Here is a 19,675-nt window from a genome sequence, read left to right as displayed (position 1 = left end):
TATAGCTCGAAAATTTTGAACCACAAACCAGCATTGTGAGATGCGGAAGTTAGTGATGTCATTTTGTAGGTCCCATCAGATGAGGGAAGGATGGGGGAAAGAAATTGACCATGCCCCTTCAAAGGAACCATCTGGGCATTTGCCTGAAGTGGTTTAGGGAAATCATGGAAAACCTGAATGAGGATGCTGGATGCAGGTTTGAACTGCCGTCCTCCTGAATACGAGTCCAGTGTGCTAATCACTGTGCCACCTCACTCAGAGTGATGTTGAAGAAGTGGTGCATGGGAGGAAGAGACGGGGATATATTAAGTTTAGATTAGGTTACACGACATGCTAACATCCAGCTTAGAAGCAGAATCCATAGCACCAAAAATTGGTGTTCATTTCATAAATCAATATTAAGTTCAAATAATTAATTCTGTGATAACATATATTATTAACAAGGAGATACACGTAAGTTTTGGTCACTGTCAGTAGAGTGTATATGATTACTTAAGAGACAGAAAAGAATGGCAAACAAATGTGGGTTTTCAGTGAGTAGGAGTAAGTTTACTGGAAAATACATGAGTAGATAGAAGTGAAGAGAGGTATATACTTATAAGCAGGATACCAAATCCTTAAATATGAAGGATACAATGAATAGAGTAGTCATACCAACGAAGGAGGACCTAACCTTTAGTGAGGAAAGGGGAAATATATAGGTACATCATTGCTGAGAGAAATGTTGTATTATGTGGGAGAAGTCTTTCTGAGGAAAGAGGTGTTGTATAAATATAGTTTCTACATATGTAAAAGACTAAAATTTTGAGATTTACTCCAAAGTTGCAAATTAGAGGAACTTACCTGAGTTTCAGTGGTCAAATAGATATACTGGATTAGGAAATGAATAATAAGGAGACAAGTGTCTGAGTTTTGTAAGCTGACCAAAATACAAGCTAAAATGTTACTAGGTGTTCAAAATGTAACAACACTGTTTGACACCAGTGACCTAAAGAAATATACCTATTACAAAATAGGATATGCTGTTATAAAGAGTGAAATGTCAATACCATGGATATGAATGTTATAAAGAGATATATGTAACATGATATAACAGTACAATTATGGTACCTTTCCAATCACTCATTATGAATAAATATTTTATGGAGTATAATGTATTGTATTTTGTAATGGATTTTGTATATTTAATTTATTTAATGAAACAATCTGGTAACTGGGTGGTAATAATAATTAGTATGGGGTTTGTAGAAAGGGATTTTATATTTTTTTAATTTATTGAACAATATTGTTGGGTTTACACACATTTTTATTTTAAGGGAGGTTAGCTTAAGTGTAAGTGATCAATCCCATCTCTTACCTTTGCTCAATTAGAGACTTAAGATCAATCTTGAGGTTCAAGGTAAGTCCACGTGTATAGTTGCATTGAAGCAATGTACAAACAGTTTATGATAAAGATATGTTATGGTTTTGTCATACCTAATGAATATGGGAAGAGATTATATGAGTGGTTGATACCAACATGGTTTATTATGGATTTATCTCATAAAATATTGTTTTTGTCAACATGCACTGCAATTAAATCTTGGTTAGATTTTTCATGAATTTACAGAAAATGGCTTAATCTTTGATCAAGAACTAATTTAGAGACACAATTTAGCTATTTGTGCAAGATATCACAGCTGAAACTACAAGAAAAAGAAAATTACACATACATTTGTAACTAGTACATGTATCAAAATTATCAAAATAGGAGGCAAAGCCTACTCCTCTCAAAACCAATTTTATTAAGCTATTACTGCAACACATACATTTGAAAAACATCATACATAACCAAAAACTTAATGAGCTTCTAAGAAATACCTGAGCTGAAAGAGACTCAACAGTTATGTTGTTGTTGTTGTTCATTTTTGAGTGCTGTCTGGAGCATTCTGTTTCATTTTCTTCATCAAATGACACTCTCTCTCCTGAAATGGGAGGAAAATGCTGTACAGTGTAGAGAAAACTATTCAACAATTAACTAAAAAAGTCAAATAAAAATGAGGATAGCCAGTCACTCAACTGCAGACGATTGCAGGATGTGACAGTTCAGAAAACTGCCAATGCTTTTTCTCTCTTTTTGGTGTACATCATCTCTCTCTGTCTCTCTCTCTCTCTCATTCACATACACACACCAAAATGACGTGTGTGTGTGTGTGTGTGTGTGTGTGTGTGTGTGTGTGTGTGTGTGTGTGTAAGGGGGTGGAGGGGGAGGTCGGGAGAGAGAGAGAGAGAGAGAGAGAGAGAGAGAGAGAGAGAGAGAGAGAGAGAGAGAGAAATTATATAGACCAGAATGAGAGTGAAAGATAGAGCAATTTCTGGGCTGTTATGAGTGTCTACCCATAACCCTGCGATCACCTGTAGATGAGTGGCTGTCTTTCAACATCTTCTATTTTCGCTGTAAAATGTAAAAATAAGACAGCGATTATCAGGAAATGGTTATAGATTCGGGCCTTGTGATGTGGATGGTTATCCTGTTGTATGATGACATAACTGTCGGGGAAGACATCAAGCATAAAGGGATGCAGATGCTCTGCAATAATGTTCACGCTTGGATGATTGTGTATCTAGACACAGCCATTGACCTGGATCTTCATGATCCTGTGCCCACTGCTACTGAAATTGATGATGATGTTGAGGCAACATAGGAACACATAGGGGAGACTCATGTTCAAAAATACCTGCAGAAGGATGTGCTTTGAAACACTTGTTCCTCCAACAGCATTGCACTCTCCCATCAGATCTGCCACGGAACACAATGCACACAGTGGGCAAGCCTCCGATCCCCACATTATGAGATGAGGTAAGGATGTTCAACATCTTGTTGCCTACTCGTAGTTTCACTGTCTTTCTAAAACTTTTCACAGAAGTTCACGGCAGTTACAAGCAAACAGCTGAGCAGCTTTGCTGTTTTTGAGATGCTCGTTCCAAGGCATCAAACCATAATAATCTGCCCTTTGTCAAAGTCGCTTATGTCAGTGGATTCATCCATTTGTCACTTGTATCATCAGTAGAACGTTTCTTATTTGTCTCTGCTCTAGTTACATACGTTCCTTGTGGAATTCCATGCCCACAACACCACGAGGGAGCATTTAATACCACAGTGCCAGTGGTCATAATGTTTGACTTATCAGTGTACTTCCTAAACAGCAATAATTTGGATTAAATTTTCTAACACTAGTGATTACAAAAAACACTAATATAAATTCAATTTAACAGGCAATCTTTCAAACTGTGACATTCCTTCTCAACTACGTAGTCTTTGAGCTTCTTTGAAAAGATACTGTCATGTATATCCTCCCGAAAAATTTTGGGAAGGCTTGTTATTAACTTGATAACTGAGTACTGAGGCATTTTTCTAGGATTGTCAGTTGGTGAGGCATGTTTCATGTTAGATCCTTCCTTTGATTAGTTTGATTGTGGACAGTGGCATTTGTTATCCATTCTGAACTACATTTTGTGACACACTCATATAGTGTGTTTCAGCTATACTTTTTACCTCACTCTGGAATGAATTAAGATATAGTAGTTCTATTTTCACCCAGATGAACAGTTCTCACCAAATGACATGCAGACTCTTTTCATAGCTATATTAATTACAGAGATATCAGCATCAGCTTTGCTTTTTCTAATGCAGCTATAGTATTGTAGTTCTAAGAGAGACAAATCTAGCAGCATTCACACTTCAGTATCTAATTAGTAGTTTTGGAGCACTTACAACACTTTTGGAACTTACGATTCATCTGTTCTGCACATTTGTTGACACCATTGCTGCCTTATGCAGAAGTTGATGATTTCACATCCAAATAAGGAAATAAATTGTGTCAGATAAGGAGGAAACAGTGTTCTGTCAGCATGGTACCAATATAAAAGGGACAAAGAGGAAATTATAGCTCTCATTTTTTTCTTGCATTTCACACATGTTAAGTACCTCACAAGCCAGCATTTATGTTGAATGCAGAAGGAATGTGAAGAGGACAGTTGAGTTGTATGCATAAAGATATCCCAACAGTGTCCAAATAGAATAACAATTCAATGAATGAACAGGGTAAGGAGCAAGCTTACAATGAACACAGCAAGTAAAACATACATTCTGGCTGCTGATGCTCATAACTCACATATTAACTGTTAATTAAGCACTTACCATATTCTCTGAAAACTTATTCCATTTGTATCATTTGACACTACAAAAGCAGATTAACCATCGGGACAGCAGAAATTGCACAGAATTCTATCATTTTGCTCTGGTACAACATCAGGACAATAGCTCTGTCCGTAGCTTACGGTCTAGGGGCTAGCTTTGCTGCCACTTGATCACAGGTTCGATTCCCAGCCAGGTTGGGAATTTTCTCTCCCTTGGGACTGGGTGTTTGTGTTGTCCTCATCATTTCATCATCATCATCATTCATGAGAGTGGCCAGATCAGTTTGTGTAAAAAACTGGACTGTGTAAAAACTGGGACTTTCTACGGGCACTGAAGACCACACAGCTGAGTGCCCCACAAACCAAACATCATCTTCATCAGAAGAATAGGTTATCTTTTCAAAGAGAGCTCTTTTTTGATGAAGCTACATTTAAAAAGCTTGGAAAGCTGACTATAAGAAATATGCATTGTGAACATTTGCTGTCAGATTATTGTAGACTACATGACTGGCCCGTACTTAATTGAAGGAAGCTTAATTGGTAAAAGACAGACACAATTTCTAATTGAAGTTTACCAGCTCTTCTAGAGGAAGAACCAAGTGAAATATGTAGATGTATGTGCTAGCAGCACAACTGACACACAGCTCACTACTTGCTTGTGGTTTGGAAAGTGCTCAGCCAGATCTTTCCTGCTTGCTGTATAGGACATGAAGGTCCTGGCACTTGGCCTGCATGGTCACTTGATTTGATACCACTGGACACTCTTCTAAGGCATAAGCTCAAAGGTGAAAAATATACACAAGTTTCAACAATCCAAGAAGATTTAAAACATTGCATTGCTGCAGAATGTGCAACAATTTTGAAGGAATCACTTCAGTCTCTCCAGAGATCTTTGCACCAGTAAATGCAAACATGATTGCAGCCAACAGTGGGAATTTCAAACACTTGGTGGTGTACATATAATTTTAAGGAAGTGAGTATGACTACATTCTTTTGTGATTTCCTTTGTGTTGCTGACCTGAAGTAATTTTGCCATTTAATAGAGTATCTTAACTTGAAACTCATGATGCGAAGTTATTATTTAACAGTATTTAAGTTTAAACCCACTCTTTAAATTTCAATTCTCTATTTTACAAATTCATTCAGTTTTTTACATCTACCTTCATTTCAAGGTTCCAGCAGAAACAAGAGTAGAAGTGTTACCATTAGCTTTTGGAATGAACTTCCTTTTTCAAGCTTGTACGAAAAACATGAAAAAACACACACACACACACACACATGACTCTCTCCCTACATTGTACTCAGCTGACTGTCGGGTCTTTTCTGGTCCACATTGAGTGTACTGGGGTGAGGTGGGGTTGTGGTATGGAGAGAGGCAGGAGGCAGGGAGAGGTTTATGGGGAAGAGTCTAGTGGCTTGTGAGATATTGGGGAGCCATCTGTGGGCTAGCTAGCGGTGCAGGTAGAGAGGGCAATTGGCAGATGGTTGGGCATGCGATTTCACAGACTAGGGCAGGAGATAGCAGCACACAACTACCTGACATGAAATGGGTGGGGGTACTGGGGCAGGGAATGGTGTACACACACACACACAGTTTGGGAGGGGTGCGGAGGGCAGAGATGTAACTTAGATTTAGGCCAGGGAGGTTATGGGAGTGAAGGATGTGCTTTAAGGACACGGGACAGCTCCCATTGGCATAGATCAGAAAAGTGGGCGGTGGTGGTGGGAAGGATCCAATTGACATGGGTTGTGAAACAGCCATTGAAATCTCACATGTTGTGTTGTGCTGCATGTTGTACCACTGGGTGGTCTACCTTGCTTTTGCCATCGGTTTGGCAGTGGTCATTCATTCTAGTTGACAGCTGGTTGGTTGTTATACCAACATAAAACAATGTGTGGTGGTTGCAACAGAGTTGGTATATAACATGGTTGTTTTCACATGTGGCCTGCCCTCTGACGAGGTACAATAAGCCTGTGACAGAATTGGAGTAAGTGGTGCTGGATGGGTGGATTGGGCAGGTCTTGCACCTGGGTCTTCCACAAGGATATTATCTGTGTGGCAGGGCATTGGGTGGTGGAGTGGCATAGGGCTGGACTAAGCTGGACTAAGATGTTGTGGAGGTTGGGTGGGTGGTGGAACAGGGATGTCCCTCATTTCTGGGCATGATAAATGATAATCAAAGCCCTGATGACGCATGTGGTTCAGTAGTTCCAGTCAAAGGTGGTATTGGGCGAAAACAAGGGTGCTCCTTTGTGGTTGGTTCTTGGAATGGATGTGAGGATTAGATGTGTATGGGGATATGGCACAGGAGATGTGTTTCTGAATTAGGTTTGGAGGATACTGCGAAGGAGTTCTCATCCCTGCAGATGTGTCTACCATAGGTGGCCAGGACATATGGGAGGGATTTTTTGGTGTGGAAGGGGTGGCAGCTTTCAAAGTGCAGTTACTGTTGCTGATTGGTGGGTTTGATGTGGACTGAGATGTGGATAGAGCCATCTGAGAGAAGATCAACATCTAGGAAGGTGGCATGATGGGTAGTGGAGGACCAGTTGAAGTGGATGTGAGGGAAGTTGTTGAGGTTGTGGAGGAATGAGGACAAGGTGTCCTGGTCCTAGGGTTCATATTTTAAAGATGTCATCAATAAACCCAAAACAGACCAGGGGTTTCAGATTTTGGGAAGCTACGAATGTTTTCTCTAGGTGGCACATGAAGTTGTTGGCAAAGGAGGGTTTGATGTGGGTGCCCATGGCTGTGCCAAGAATACCTTTATGTACCTTCCCTTCAAAGGTGAGGTAGTTATGGATTAGGATGTAGGTGCTTAGATGTACGAGGAACAAAATGGTGGGTTTGGAATCTGCAGGATGTTGACAGATATAGTGTTCAATTGTGGCAAGGCCATGGACATAAGGAATGTAGGTGTTTAAGGAGGTTGCATCAATAGTGATGAGTAGAGACCAATGAGGTACAGGTGTGGGGATGGTGGAGAGCCAGTGTAGGAAGTGGTTGGTATCTTTAATAAGGGAGGCTACATTTTGGACAGTTGGTTGCAGACATCGGTCAACAAAGCCTGAGATTTTTTTCTGGGAAGGGGCTTAGATTTTAGCAGGGATTGGAGGTTATGTTGGACTTCTGGTATGGAGTCATTGTGGCAGTGCTTGTAGGTGAAGGTGTTGGACAACTGGCGGAAGCCCTCTGCCAGGTAGTCACTCCGTTTCATCACAACAAATGTGGAACCTTTGTCTGCCAGGAGGATGACCAGGTCAGGATCCGTTTTTATTTTGTGTCAGGCAGTCATTTCTTCTGCTGAAAGGCTGTTGTTCTAAAGGACGGACGTGGGGAAGGATGGTGAGGTCAGGTTGGAACTTAGGAATTCCTGGAAGGTGACCAGGAGTGTTTGGGGAGGAGTGTGGAAGGGTCACAGTTGGATGGTGGTAAGGACTGGGACAGGTAGGGATTGATTTTGGTTGGGGGGGGGGGGGGGGGGCAGGGGTTGGTGGCAAAGAAGTGTTTCCACTGAAGGGAATGGGAGAAGGAGAGTAGGTCTTTCCCAAGTCCAACATGTTTAAATCTGAGGGTGGGGCTGAATGTGAAGCCTTTGGATTGGACTGAACCTTCTGTGGTGCTGAGGATTTTGATGGACAGTAGGGATTGTTTTGGCTCTGGATATTTGGGGAGTGTTAGCACGGGGTTTCGGAGGATGTGGTACACTGAACAGATCAAGCTAGGCAAGATCTGGGTGCTATGAGGGGTTGATGAAGAGGAACACTGTGGGTGGATAGTGGTGCTCCAAGGCATGAGTATTGCTTCAGCAGGCTGGATAATTTGTGGAGGTGGTGTTTGGAATGTTGTAGATGTTGGAGCATCAAGATTCAATTTGGCTGATGAGGTGTAGCTAGTGTGGATTGCAGAGTGTAACAGTATTTTTTGGAGGGAGTGGAGGTGGTTTGGGGATGGCTGTGCCATGGAGACATAGTTTTGTAGGAAATGGTTTGTGAGGGAAAGGAAATGGCTGAATACGAAAAGATGGAGGGCATTGTGGAAGGAGGGGTGATATTAATGAAAAGGGATTCTTATGATTAGACCATTTTTGGGGGGGGGGGGGGGCGCAATTCCATGGCTCAAACAGTATTTAAGGAGCAGAGTATGGGTAAGGGCTTTGGCCCTGGATAGGTATACTTTTCTGAACTGACAGAGGAGGTTTCTTTTGCAGAGGGGCAGAGGGAAAAAAGGGAGGGGGGGGGGGGGGGTGAGAGGGTACTAGGGAAAGAAGCTGGCAATAGATGTGATGAGCAAAGGTGTCAGGTGGTTGCAGGCAGTACTGAATAAAACTGACAGGTGTAAGGAATGAGAGGAATTGTGGTGGGGGCAAGGGGTAGTATTGTGACTGGTATGTCTGATCGTGCGTGATATATCATCACACTTGTTTTATTGTCACGCGTAAATGATAAGAAAATAAGGACAAGCAGATTGGGAGCAATATGTGAGGAAGTGAAGGACTTTGTGTTACTAGAACTCTATTATGGAGTTATCAAGAATTGCATCAGCTGTAGTTACAGCCGTGTCCATTATGACAGCCATGTATGCAACTCCATGTCGCATGTGACTCCCGATAAAAGTATAACACCCTTCTAGCAATGCAAAATACTTCCCACCCTCACATAACACTCCTGATCTGCCTATCCTTGTTTTCATTTTATGTCTTACGTGTGACAATAAATATTGTGAGATCGAACCCAGTTGATATAATCTGCCTCTCTGAACATCATGTGACCACTGTATAGATATGTTAAACCTTACAGAATTTAAGTTAGCCTCTTACTTCTGTAGACAAAATATGGAGAAAGGAGGAGTTGCCACATTTGTTAAAAACAGTTTTAAATTTCAGAATATTAACATTAATAAATTTTGCTTAGAGCAGCACTTAGAAGCATGTGCATCAGAGATAGAATTTCATAATAGGTCCTTTATAATAGCAGCTATATACAGAGCACCTTTAGGAAATTTCAACCTGTTTACAAATGGTATTGAAGATTTGTTATCTTATCTAAAATTAAGAAGTCAAAGAATTAGTGGTTGCTGGTGATTTTAATATACAGGGCTATTACAAACGATTGAAGCGATTTCATAAATTCACTGCGGCTCCATTCATTGACATATGGTCACGACACACTACAGATACATAGAAAAACTCATAAAGTTTTGTTCGGCTGAAGCCGCACTTCAGGTTTCTGCTGCCAGAGCGCTCGAGAGCGCAGTGAGACAAAATGGCGGCAGGAGCCGAGAAAGCGTATGTTGTGCTTGAAATGCACTCACATCAGTCAGTCATAACAGTGCAACGACACTTCAGGATGAAGTTCAACAAAGATCCACCAACTGCTAACTCCATTTGGCGATGGTATGCGCAGTTTAAAGCTTCTGGATGCCTCTGTAAGGGGAAATCAACGGGTCGGCTTGCAGTGAGCGAAGAAACGGTTGAACGCGTGTGGGCAAGTTTCACGCGTAGCCCGCAGAAGTCGACGAATAAAGCAAGCAGGGAGCTAAACGTACCACAGCCGACGGTTTGGAAAATCTTACGGAAAAGGCTAAAGCAGAAGCCTTACCGTTTACAATTATTACAAGCCCTGACACCCGATGACAAAGTCAAACACTTTGAATTTTCGGCGCAGTTGCAACAGCTCATGGAAGAGGATGCGTTCAGTGCGAAACTTGTTTTCAGTGATGAAGCAACATTTTTTTCTTAATGGTGAAGTGAACAGAGACAATGTGCGAATCTGGGCGGTAGAGAATCCTCACGCATTCGTGCAGCAAATTCGCAATTCACCAAAAGTTAACGTGTTTTGTGCAATCTCACGGTTTAAAGTTTATGGCCCCTTTTTCTTCTGTGAAAAAAACGTTACAGGACACGTGTATCTGGACATGCTGGAAAATTGGCTCATGCCACAACTGGAGACCGACAGCGCCGACTTCATCTTTCAACAGGATGGTGCTCCACCGCACTTCTATCATGATGTTCGGCATTTCTTAAACAGGAGATTGGAAAACCGATGGATCGGTCGTGGTGAAGATCATGGTCAGCAATTCATGTCATGGCCTCCACGCTCTCCCGACTTAACCCCATGCGATTTCTTTCTGTGGGGTTATGTGAAAGATTCAGTGTTTAAACCTCCTCTAACAAGAAACATGCCAGAACTGCGAGCTCGCATCAACGATGCTTTCGAACTCATTGATGGGGACATGCTGTGCTGAGTGTGGGAGGAGCTTGATTATCGGCTTGATGTCTGCCGAATCACTAAAGGGGCACATATCAAACATTTGTGAATGCCTAAAAAAACTTTTTGAGTTTTTGTATGTGTGTGCAAAGCATTGTGAAAATATCTCAAATAATAAAGTTATTGTAGAGCTGTGAAATCGCTTCAATCATTTGTAATAACCCTGTAGGTGTCCTGAAAAACATTGTCAGTGAACAGTTACTGAAATCAGTTACATTGCCATTCAATTTAATTTCTACTGTAAATTTACCAACTAGGGTATACAAATGTTCTAGGAATGCCATTGATAATATCTTTATAGACAATTCTAGGCATCTAAACCACATTACAAAACCAGTAGTAAATGGGCTATCTGACCATGACATGCAATACCTAACATTAAATTTTCAAAATTGTTAGGGTAAAACATCTATCAGAACTGAGTACAGAAGGACAATGAAACAGTCAAAAACTGAGAAATTTAGGAGATTGCTCAAAGAAATTAATTGGATGGACGTTTACAGCATCCAAGACACAAATGGAAAATACAAAACATTCATCAATAAAGTTAGCATTTTATTTGAAAACTGTTTTCCCCTGAAGGTAACTCAAATTAAGCAGTAGTCTAATAAGAAACCATGGATCAAACAAGGGATAAAGATATCATGTGAGACAAAAAGGAAACTATCCTATATGTAGGGACACCTTTGATACTAGCATTATAGCTCATTACAAAAATTACTGCAAAATATTGAAGAAGGTTATCCAGAAATCTAAACACTGCATGATGAGAAGAAGATAAATACATCAAGCAATAAAATAAAAACAATATGGGATATAGTTAAGTCAGAGACAGTTAGGACCAGAAATGAGGAGGAACAAATAGCTCTAAAAATAAATGAAACTCTGGTAACAAACGCATGTTGTGTTGCAAACCGTTTAAACAAGTATTTTGTCTCTGTTACTGATAACATGGGGTTGTCAGGTTCAGTAATTAATGCAATGGAATATCTGATACCAGTGCACACAAGCAATCTCAGTAAAATGGAATTGACACTTCACCCAAAGAAATATAATCCATCATAAAGTCCTTGAAATCAAAGAATTCTAGTGATTATGATAACATATCAACAAAGTTAATAAAAAAGTTATATCTCTCCACAAGAAAGGGGACAAAGACATGCCATCAAATTACCGACCGATCTCACTTTTGCCAGCTTTTAAAAAAATCTTTTTAAAGGTTATGTTCAAGCATCTACTTAAGCACCTTAGTGAAAAAAAACATACTGTCAAAGTCACAGTTTGTGTTTCTTAAGGGTTCTGATATTGAGTAGGCTATTTACACTCACAGTGAAAATGGCCTTAATTCATTAGACAACAAATTGGAGGCAACTGGCATATTCTGTGACTTGTCAAAGGATTTTGGTTGTGTGAATCAATGCATTCTTTTAAGTAAATTAAAATATTATGGCGTCACTGGTAGTGCTGCAAAGTGGTTTCAGTCATATTTTACTAATAGAAAACAAAGGGTGTCATTACATAACACTTCAGCAGTAGGCAATCAGACATCATCTGACTGGGAAGAAATTACATGTGGTGTTCCCCAAGGTTCCATACTAGGTCCACTACTTTTTCTTGTGTACATTAATGACCTGTCATCTGTTACACTACCAGATGCCAAAAGTTTGTCTTATTTGCAGGTGATACACACATTGCAATAAATAGTAAATCAGACATAAATTTAGAAAGGGCAGCTAATCAAATTTTTACTGTCATTAATAAATGGTTCATAGCCAATTCACTGTCATTAAACTTTGAAAAGACCCACTATATGCAGTTCAGAACTTCCAAGAGATTTCCTTCTAGTGTGAGTATAAAATATGATGACATGGAAATAGGAGAAGTTGAGAGTGCAAAATTCCTGCAATTACAACTTGATAATAAATTCATTTGGGAGCGACATATTAATGAACTGATAAAGTGCCTAAACAAGTCTGTGTTTGCAATGTGAATGATATCAGACATAGGAGATAAAAATATAAAAAAACTGCCATATTTTGCTTATTTTCACTCCGTTATGTCATATGGTATCATATTTTGGGGTAACTCCACAAACCGAGAAAATATTTTTAGAGTACAGAAGCATATAATAGGCGTAATGTGTAGTGTAAATCCAAGAACATCATGTCGAAACCTATTCAAAGAATTGGGCATACTAACCACAGCTTCTCAGTATATTTATTCCTTAATGAAGTTTGTTGTAAATAATACATCTCTTTTGCCAACTAACTGCTTAGTACACAGTATCAATACTAGGAATAAGAACAATATAAATAAAGATTTAAAATCACTTAATCTTGCCCAGAATGGAGTCCAGTATTCAGCAATGCATATTTTCAATAAGATACCGGCAACCATTAAGAGTTTAGTTTCAGACAAGGCACAATTTAAACATAATTTAAAGGAAGTTTTGGTGACCAAATCCTTCTATTCCATCCATGAATTTCTCAACAAGTGTTACAACTTGATAATATTCCATCCATGAATTTCTCAACAAGTGTTACAACTTGATAATAAATTCATTTGGGAGCGACATATTAATGAACTGATAAAGTGCCTAAACAAGTCTGTGTTTGCAATGTGAATGATATCAGACATAGGAGATAAAAATATAAAAAAACTGGCATGAATTTCTCAACAAGTGTTACAACTTGATAATATTCCATCCATGAATTTCTCAACAAGTGTTACAACTTGATAATAAATTCATTTGGGAGCGACATATTAATGAACTGATAAAGTGCCTAAACAAGTCTGTGTTTGCAATGTGAATGATATCAGACATAGGAGATAAAAATATAAAAAAAACTGCCATATTTTGCTTATTTTCACTCCGTTATGTCATATGGTATCATATTTTGGGGTAACTCCACAAACCGAGAAAATATTTTTAGAGTACAGAAGCATATAATAGGAGTAATGTGTATTGTAAATCCAAGAACATCATGTCGAAACCTATTCAAAGAATTGGGCATACTAACCACAGCTTCTCAGTATATTTATTCCTTAATGAAGTTTGTTGTAAATAATACATCTCTTTTGCCAACTAACTGCTTAGTACACAGTATCAATACTAGGAATAAGAACAATATAAATAAAGATTTAAAATCACTTAATCTTGCCCAGAAAGGAGTCCAGTATTCAGCAATGCATATTTTCAATAAGATACCGGCAACCATTAAGAGTTTAGTTTCAGACAAGGCACAATTTAAACATAATTTAAAGGAAGTTTTGGTGACCAACTCCTTCTATTCCATCCATGAATTTCTCAACAAGTGTAGTAGACAATTTTTATGAAAATTTATTGTACTTTAGTTTTTGACAATACTTTGTTGTAACAGCCAAGTAACTACCCACTGTGTGAATGATGGATGTAAGTCTTAAGTCTGTAAATAGTGGAAGTTTAATTTTAAATCTTTTAATTTGACTGTTCTTAATTGAGGATCATTGAAATGAATAATTAACTTTAATTTTTGACAATACTTGGTTGTAATAGCCAAGTAACTAGCTACTGTGTGAATGAAGGGTTTAATGAAAGCAGATGTAAGTATTAAACCTGTTAATATTAGAAGTTTAATTTTAATTCATGTACATAATTCTACTGTTTATTGACTGAGGATCATTAAAATTAATGAAACTCAAGTTTTTCTAATTACATTTCTGTAATGTGTTTATCTGACATTTCCACACCCAGAAGGATCCCCTCTTTTGTGGGTCTATGGAATGAATAATTAATCTAATCTAGAAAGTATTTCACATGCATGACACTATATCACAATTCTTTTCACTCCTTACACCATCAACGTTATTCAACTCACCTTGCAACCACCAATACTTGCCACTTCAAATGCCAACTTCTTTTCCCAGCATTACTCCCACCCCCCATTCACAATGGACGCGTGCTCTATCTGCCTGCATCAATTCAGAAAAGTATCTCTGCCCCTAGCCAAGACACTGTCCCATATCCTGTTACTTAAATGCTGCCTAAGCATTGGATTACATCCCCCCCCCCCCTTCCCCAATGGCCTAATCATAAAAATTCCTATTTCTGGATCCCACCCTTCCTTCCCCAATGCCCTCCACCTTTTTAGATTCAGCCATTTCCTTTCCCTAACAAACCTGTTTTTATAAAAACACGTGTCCATGGCACACCCATCCCCGAATCACCTACACTACCCCTGAAAAATATTGTTATACTATGCAATCCCCTCTAGTTACACCTCATCTCCAAATTGAAATCCTGACACTCCAACAACTACAATAACATTCCAAATACCACATCCATAAGTTATTCAGCCTGCTGAAGTTATACTCCAGCCTTGGGGCACCACTATCCAACCTGCATCCCACACACAGTGTTCCTCCTCATCAGCCCCTCATAGTATCCAGATCCTGCCTAACTGATCTGTTCAATGTACCACATCCTCCAAAACCCCCTGCCAATATTCCACAAAATCCAGAGCTAAAAAAATCCCACATTTCCATCAAAATCCTCAGCACCACCTAAGTTTCAGTCTTATCCAAAGGCCTCTCATTCAGCCTCACCCCCAGATTTAACCATGTTGGACTTGGGAAAGACCTACTCTCCTTCTCCCACTTCCTACATTGAAAACACTTCTTGTCACCCCCCCCCCCCCCCCCCAAACAAAGCCAATCCCTGCCTGTCCCAGTCTGTATCACCATCCAATCATGAGCCTCCCACACTCCTGGCCAAACACCTGTGGTCACCTTCCAGGAATTCCTAACTTCCAACCTGGCCTCACCATCCTTCCCCAGGCCTATCCCTAAGAACAACAGCCTATCAGCAGAAGAAAGGACTGCCTAACACAAACTAAAAACTGATCCTGATCTGATCATAATCCCAGCAGACAAAGGTTCCACCACTGTTGTGATGAACCAGAGTGACTACCTGGTAGAGGGCCTCCACCAGTTGTCCAAACCTCCACCTACAAGCTCTGTCACAGTGACTCCATCCCAGAAGCCCAACATAACCTCCAATCACTGCTAAAATCCTAAACTCCTTCCCAGAAAAAAAACTATCAGACCTTGTTGCCCTACAACTGAAAACAAATGTCCAAAATTTGTAGCCTCCCACAACAAAGATATCATCAATTTCCTGCACCGGCTCTCCATTGTCCCCACACCCTTACCTCGTGGGTCTCTACTCGCCACTGTTGATGCAACCTCCATATACGCCAACATCCCTCATGTCCATGGCCTTGCCATGATTGAACACTACATCTCTCAACATCCTGCAGAAGAACTAAAAATAATACCAAAACTGCACATATTTAAAAGAGAATTAAAAAACATGTTATTGAGCAATAATTTTTACAGTACTGAAGAGTTTATGAATCATTAACAATAAAAGCACAGTTAATACTTTACTGACATAATAAATATGTGTAATTGCTCACATTTAAATACTTGCTAAACCTATGAAAGTGTGAAACAGTGTTAATGCAAGAATGGAAATAATCTTTGTTGTGAGAATCACTAGCTTTTTTTTTGTACATTGTTATCCTAATTGTATACTTTTATGTTAATGTTCTTATAGTTCTATTAAAATTGTAATGTCTAAGTGACAAGTAAATTCAATTATAAATTTTCATGTACATGTATTTTAAATTGTAGTGTTTATTGACAAGTCCTATGTCATTTTGATGATGTACCACAAGGACGCTAATAAATTGAACTGAATTGAACTGAATCCCAAACCCACCATTTTCTGCCTTGTACGGCTAACCAATTAAATCCTAAGCCATGATTACCTCACCTTTGAAGGGAAGGTATACAAAGAAATTCTTGGCACAGCCATGGGCACCCACATTAAACCCTCCTTTGCCACCCACATTAAACCCTCCTTTGCCAACCTCTTCATGGGCCACCTAGAGGAAAAATTCCTGGCTTCCCAAAACCCCAAACCTCTGGTCTGGTTCAGGTTTTTTGATGACATCTTTATAATATTGACCCAGGCCAGGACACCTTATCTTCATGCCTCCACAACCTCAACACCTTCTCTCACATCCACTTCACCTTGTCTTCCTCCCCCCTTCGTGCCACCTTCCTAGATGTTGATCTCTTCCTCTCACATAACTCCATCCACATCTCAGTCCACGTGGAATCCACCAATTACCAACAGTACCTGCATATTGACAGCTACCACCCATTCCACACCAAAAAGTCCCTCCCATATGTCCTGGTCATCCATGGTAGATGTATCTACAGTGATGAGAACTCCTTCGCAAAGACCTTCGCAGACAGGCAATACCCCTCAGACCTAATTCAGAAACACATCTCCCATGCCATATCCCCACACACATCTGATCTTCACATTCATCCCAAGAACCAACCATGAAGAAGCACCCTCTTTGTTACACAATGCCACCCGGGACTGCATCGACCGAACCATATCCTAACATCCTACATCAGAGCTTTGATTGTCATCATCACGCACTGAAATGAGGGACATTCTACCAACATACTTCCATCCCCTCCCAAAGTGGTGTTCTGCTGCCCACCCAACCTCCACAACATCCTAGTCCACCCCTATGCCACTCTGCCCTGCAATCTTCTGCCAGACAGATAATACCCTTGTGGAAGACCCAGATGCAAGACCTCGCCAATCCACCCACTCAGCACCACCTACTCCAATACCGTCACAGGCTTATAGTATCCCATCAGAGGCTGGGCCACCTGTGAAAGCAGCCATGTTATATACCAGCTCTGCTTCAACCACGGTATAGTGTTTTACGTTTGTATGACAACCAACCATGTGTCAACTAGAATGAATGGCCACCACCAAACTGTTTCCAAAAACATGGCAGACCACCCAGTGGCACAATATGCAGCAGAGAACAACATCCGAGATTTCAATGGCTGCTTCACAACCTGTGTGATCTGGATCCTCCCCACCACCATCTGCTCTTCTCAGCTATGCAGATGGGAGCTGTCCCCTGTCCTTAAAGCACATCCTTTGCTCCCGTAACCTCCAAGGCCTAAACCTAGGTTAACTTTCTGTCCCCCCCCCCCCCCCCCCCACCCACCAATAGCATGGGGGTGCCGCAGTACCCCCACCCAATTCATGTCAGATACTTGTGTGATGCTGTCTCACGCCCTAGCCTGTGAAATCACATGCCCAACAGTTTGCCAACTGCCCCCTCTATCTGCACCCCTAGCTAGCCCACAGATGGCTCTCCAACCTTCCACAAGTCACTAGAAACTTCCCCACAACCCTCTCCCTGCCTCCTGTCTCTCTCCATCCCTCACTCGAACCCGCACCCCCACCTCACCCCAGTACACTCAACATGAGCCAGGAAAGAGCTGACAGTCGACTCAGTACAATGTAGGGACAGGCGCGCGTGTGTGTGTGAATGTAGGGACAGGCGAGCGCGCGCGCGTGTGTGTGTGTGTGTGTGTGTGTGTGTGTGTGTGTGTTGCTCTACCTGCACCCCTAGCTAGTCCACAGATGGCTTCCAACTCTCCGATGAACTGCTTAACACCTTTCCCCAACTTCATCTCTGCCTTCCACCTCACCCCAGTACACTCAATGTGGGCCAGGAAAGAGCTGGTAGTCAACTGAGCAAAATGTAGGGAGACAAGAGTGGGCACGTGAGTGAGCGAGTGTAAGTGTGCGAGTGTGTGTGTGTTTTCATGTTTCTCCTATAAGTCTGAAAAAGGATGTTCATTCAGAAAGCTACCAAAGCTCTGTACATTTCGTTTGTGACCCTATCATCGACGAAGCATTTCTGCCTTCCAATGAGTCATCTTCTATATTTCTAAATAATTCATAATTCTCAGTCACAACTTTCCATACATTATCATCCTGCATATTATTGTGTTATATATGTACAAAGATGTAAAATAAAGAAGCATGGACTTCTGAAGCAGTTTCTGTAAGTTTCTGAGAGTTTTTTCTTATAAAGTTCATAATTGGTTTATTTATTTCAATGTGAATACTGCTCATTTCCTATATACATCAGCTCCCCCTACTGCCATTATAAACCCCAAAAAACATTATACACCCCTACATGGTTTACACCCACTCTGCCGAGGCTTAGAACATTAGTTATGATTTACTATGGTAAAGGATATAAGATGAACATCAACAAAAGCAAAACGAGGATAATGGAATGTAGTCAAATTAAATTGGGTGATGCTGAGGGAATTAGATTAGGAAATGAGACACTTAAAGTAGTAAAGGAGTTTTGCTATTTAGGGAGTAAAATAGCTGATGATGGTCGAAGTAGAGAGGATATAAAATGTAGACTGGCAATGGCAAGGAAATCGTTTCTGAAGAAGAGAAATTTGTTAACATCGAGTATAGATTTAAGTATCAGGAAGTCGTTTCTGAAAGTATTTGTATGGAGTGTAGCCATGTATGGAAGTGAAACATGGACGATAACTAGTTTGGACAAGAAGAGAATAGAAGCTTTCGAAATGTGGTGCTACAGAAGAATGTTGAAGATTAGGTGGGTAGATCACGTAACTGATGAGGAGGTATTGAACAGGATTGGGGAGAAGAGAAGTTTGTGGCACAACTTGACTAGAAGAAGGGATCGGTTGGTAGGACATGTTTTGAGGCATCAAGGGATCACCAATTTAGCATTGGAGTGCAGCATGGAGGGTAAAAATTGTAGAGGGAGACCAAGAGATGAATACACTAAGCAGATTCAGAAGGATGTAGGTTGCAGTAGGTACTGGGAGATGAAGAAGCTTGCACAGGATAGAGTAGCATGGAGAGCTGCATCAAACCAGTCTCATGACTGAAGACCACAACAACAACACATGGTAAATATTAAAATTATAATGCAGACAAAGATAGTTATCAAGCTAAAGAGTAAATACAGACCAGAAATAAGGTTAGAAAGTGTAAGGTAAATGACAATTACATGGATAAGCTCCACAATTGTAAAGTTGCGTGGAATGTTGTAAACACTGAACTGGGGACAAGCAAGGATTTAAAAAATTGTGATTGTAATGTTAGTATCACACCAGATGAATTCAGTGCCTATTTTGTTAATGTCTCTGGCATAAGTTTCTGTATAGCAACTGAGTCAAATTATTAATATGAACAGGGTACAAAGAATGCTGTCTTTTTCCTACAACATTTTGAATACATTTCTTCTACATGATAATGGAAAGATGTCTAGTTAAGTGACATCATGAAACCAACAGCAAAATTAAG

At 40.2% G+C, this 19,675-nt stretch overlaps 1 protein-coding gene across 3 annotated transcripts in view; it reads right to left on the bottom strand.

Annotated features, from left to right (window-relative positions):
• LOC126457099 (BRCA2-interacting transcriptional repressor EMSY-like) overlaps positions 1-19,675 on the bottom strand; it is a 320,327-nt gene that overhangs the window by 22,128 nt on the left and 278,524 nt on the right. For all 3 annotated transcript variants that reach the window (XM_050093126.1, XM_050093127.1, XM_050093128.1), the window contains one exon: positions 1,861-1,964. In XM_050093126.1, the coding sequence (XP_049949083.1) occupies positions 1,861-1,964 (104 nt within the window). The remainder of the gene's footprint in view (positions 1-1,860; positions 1,965-19,675) is intronic.

The sequence above is a fragment of the Schistocerca serialis genome, chromosome 2, assembly GCF_023864345.2.
Source record: "Schistocerca serialis cubense isolate TAMUIC-IGC-003099 chromosome 2, iqSchSeri2.2, whole genome shotgun sequence".
NCBI classification, from domain to species: Eukaryota; Metazoa; Arthropoda; class Insecta; order Orthoptera; family Acrididae; genus Schistocerca; species Schistocerca serialis.
This window is presented reverse-complemented; position numbering and strand designations above follow the sequence as displayed.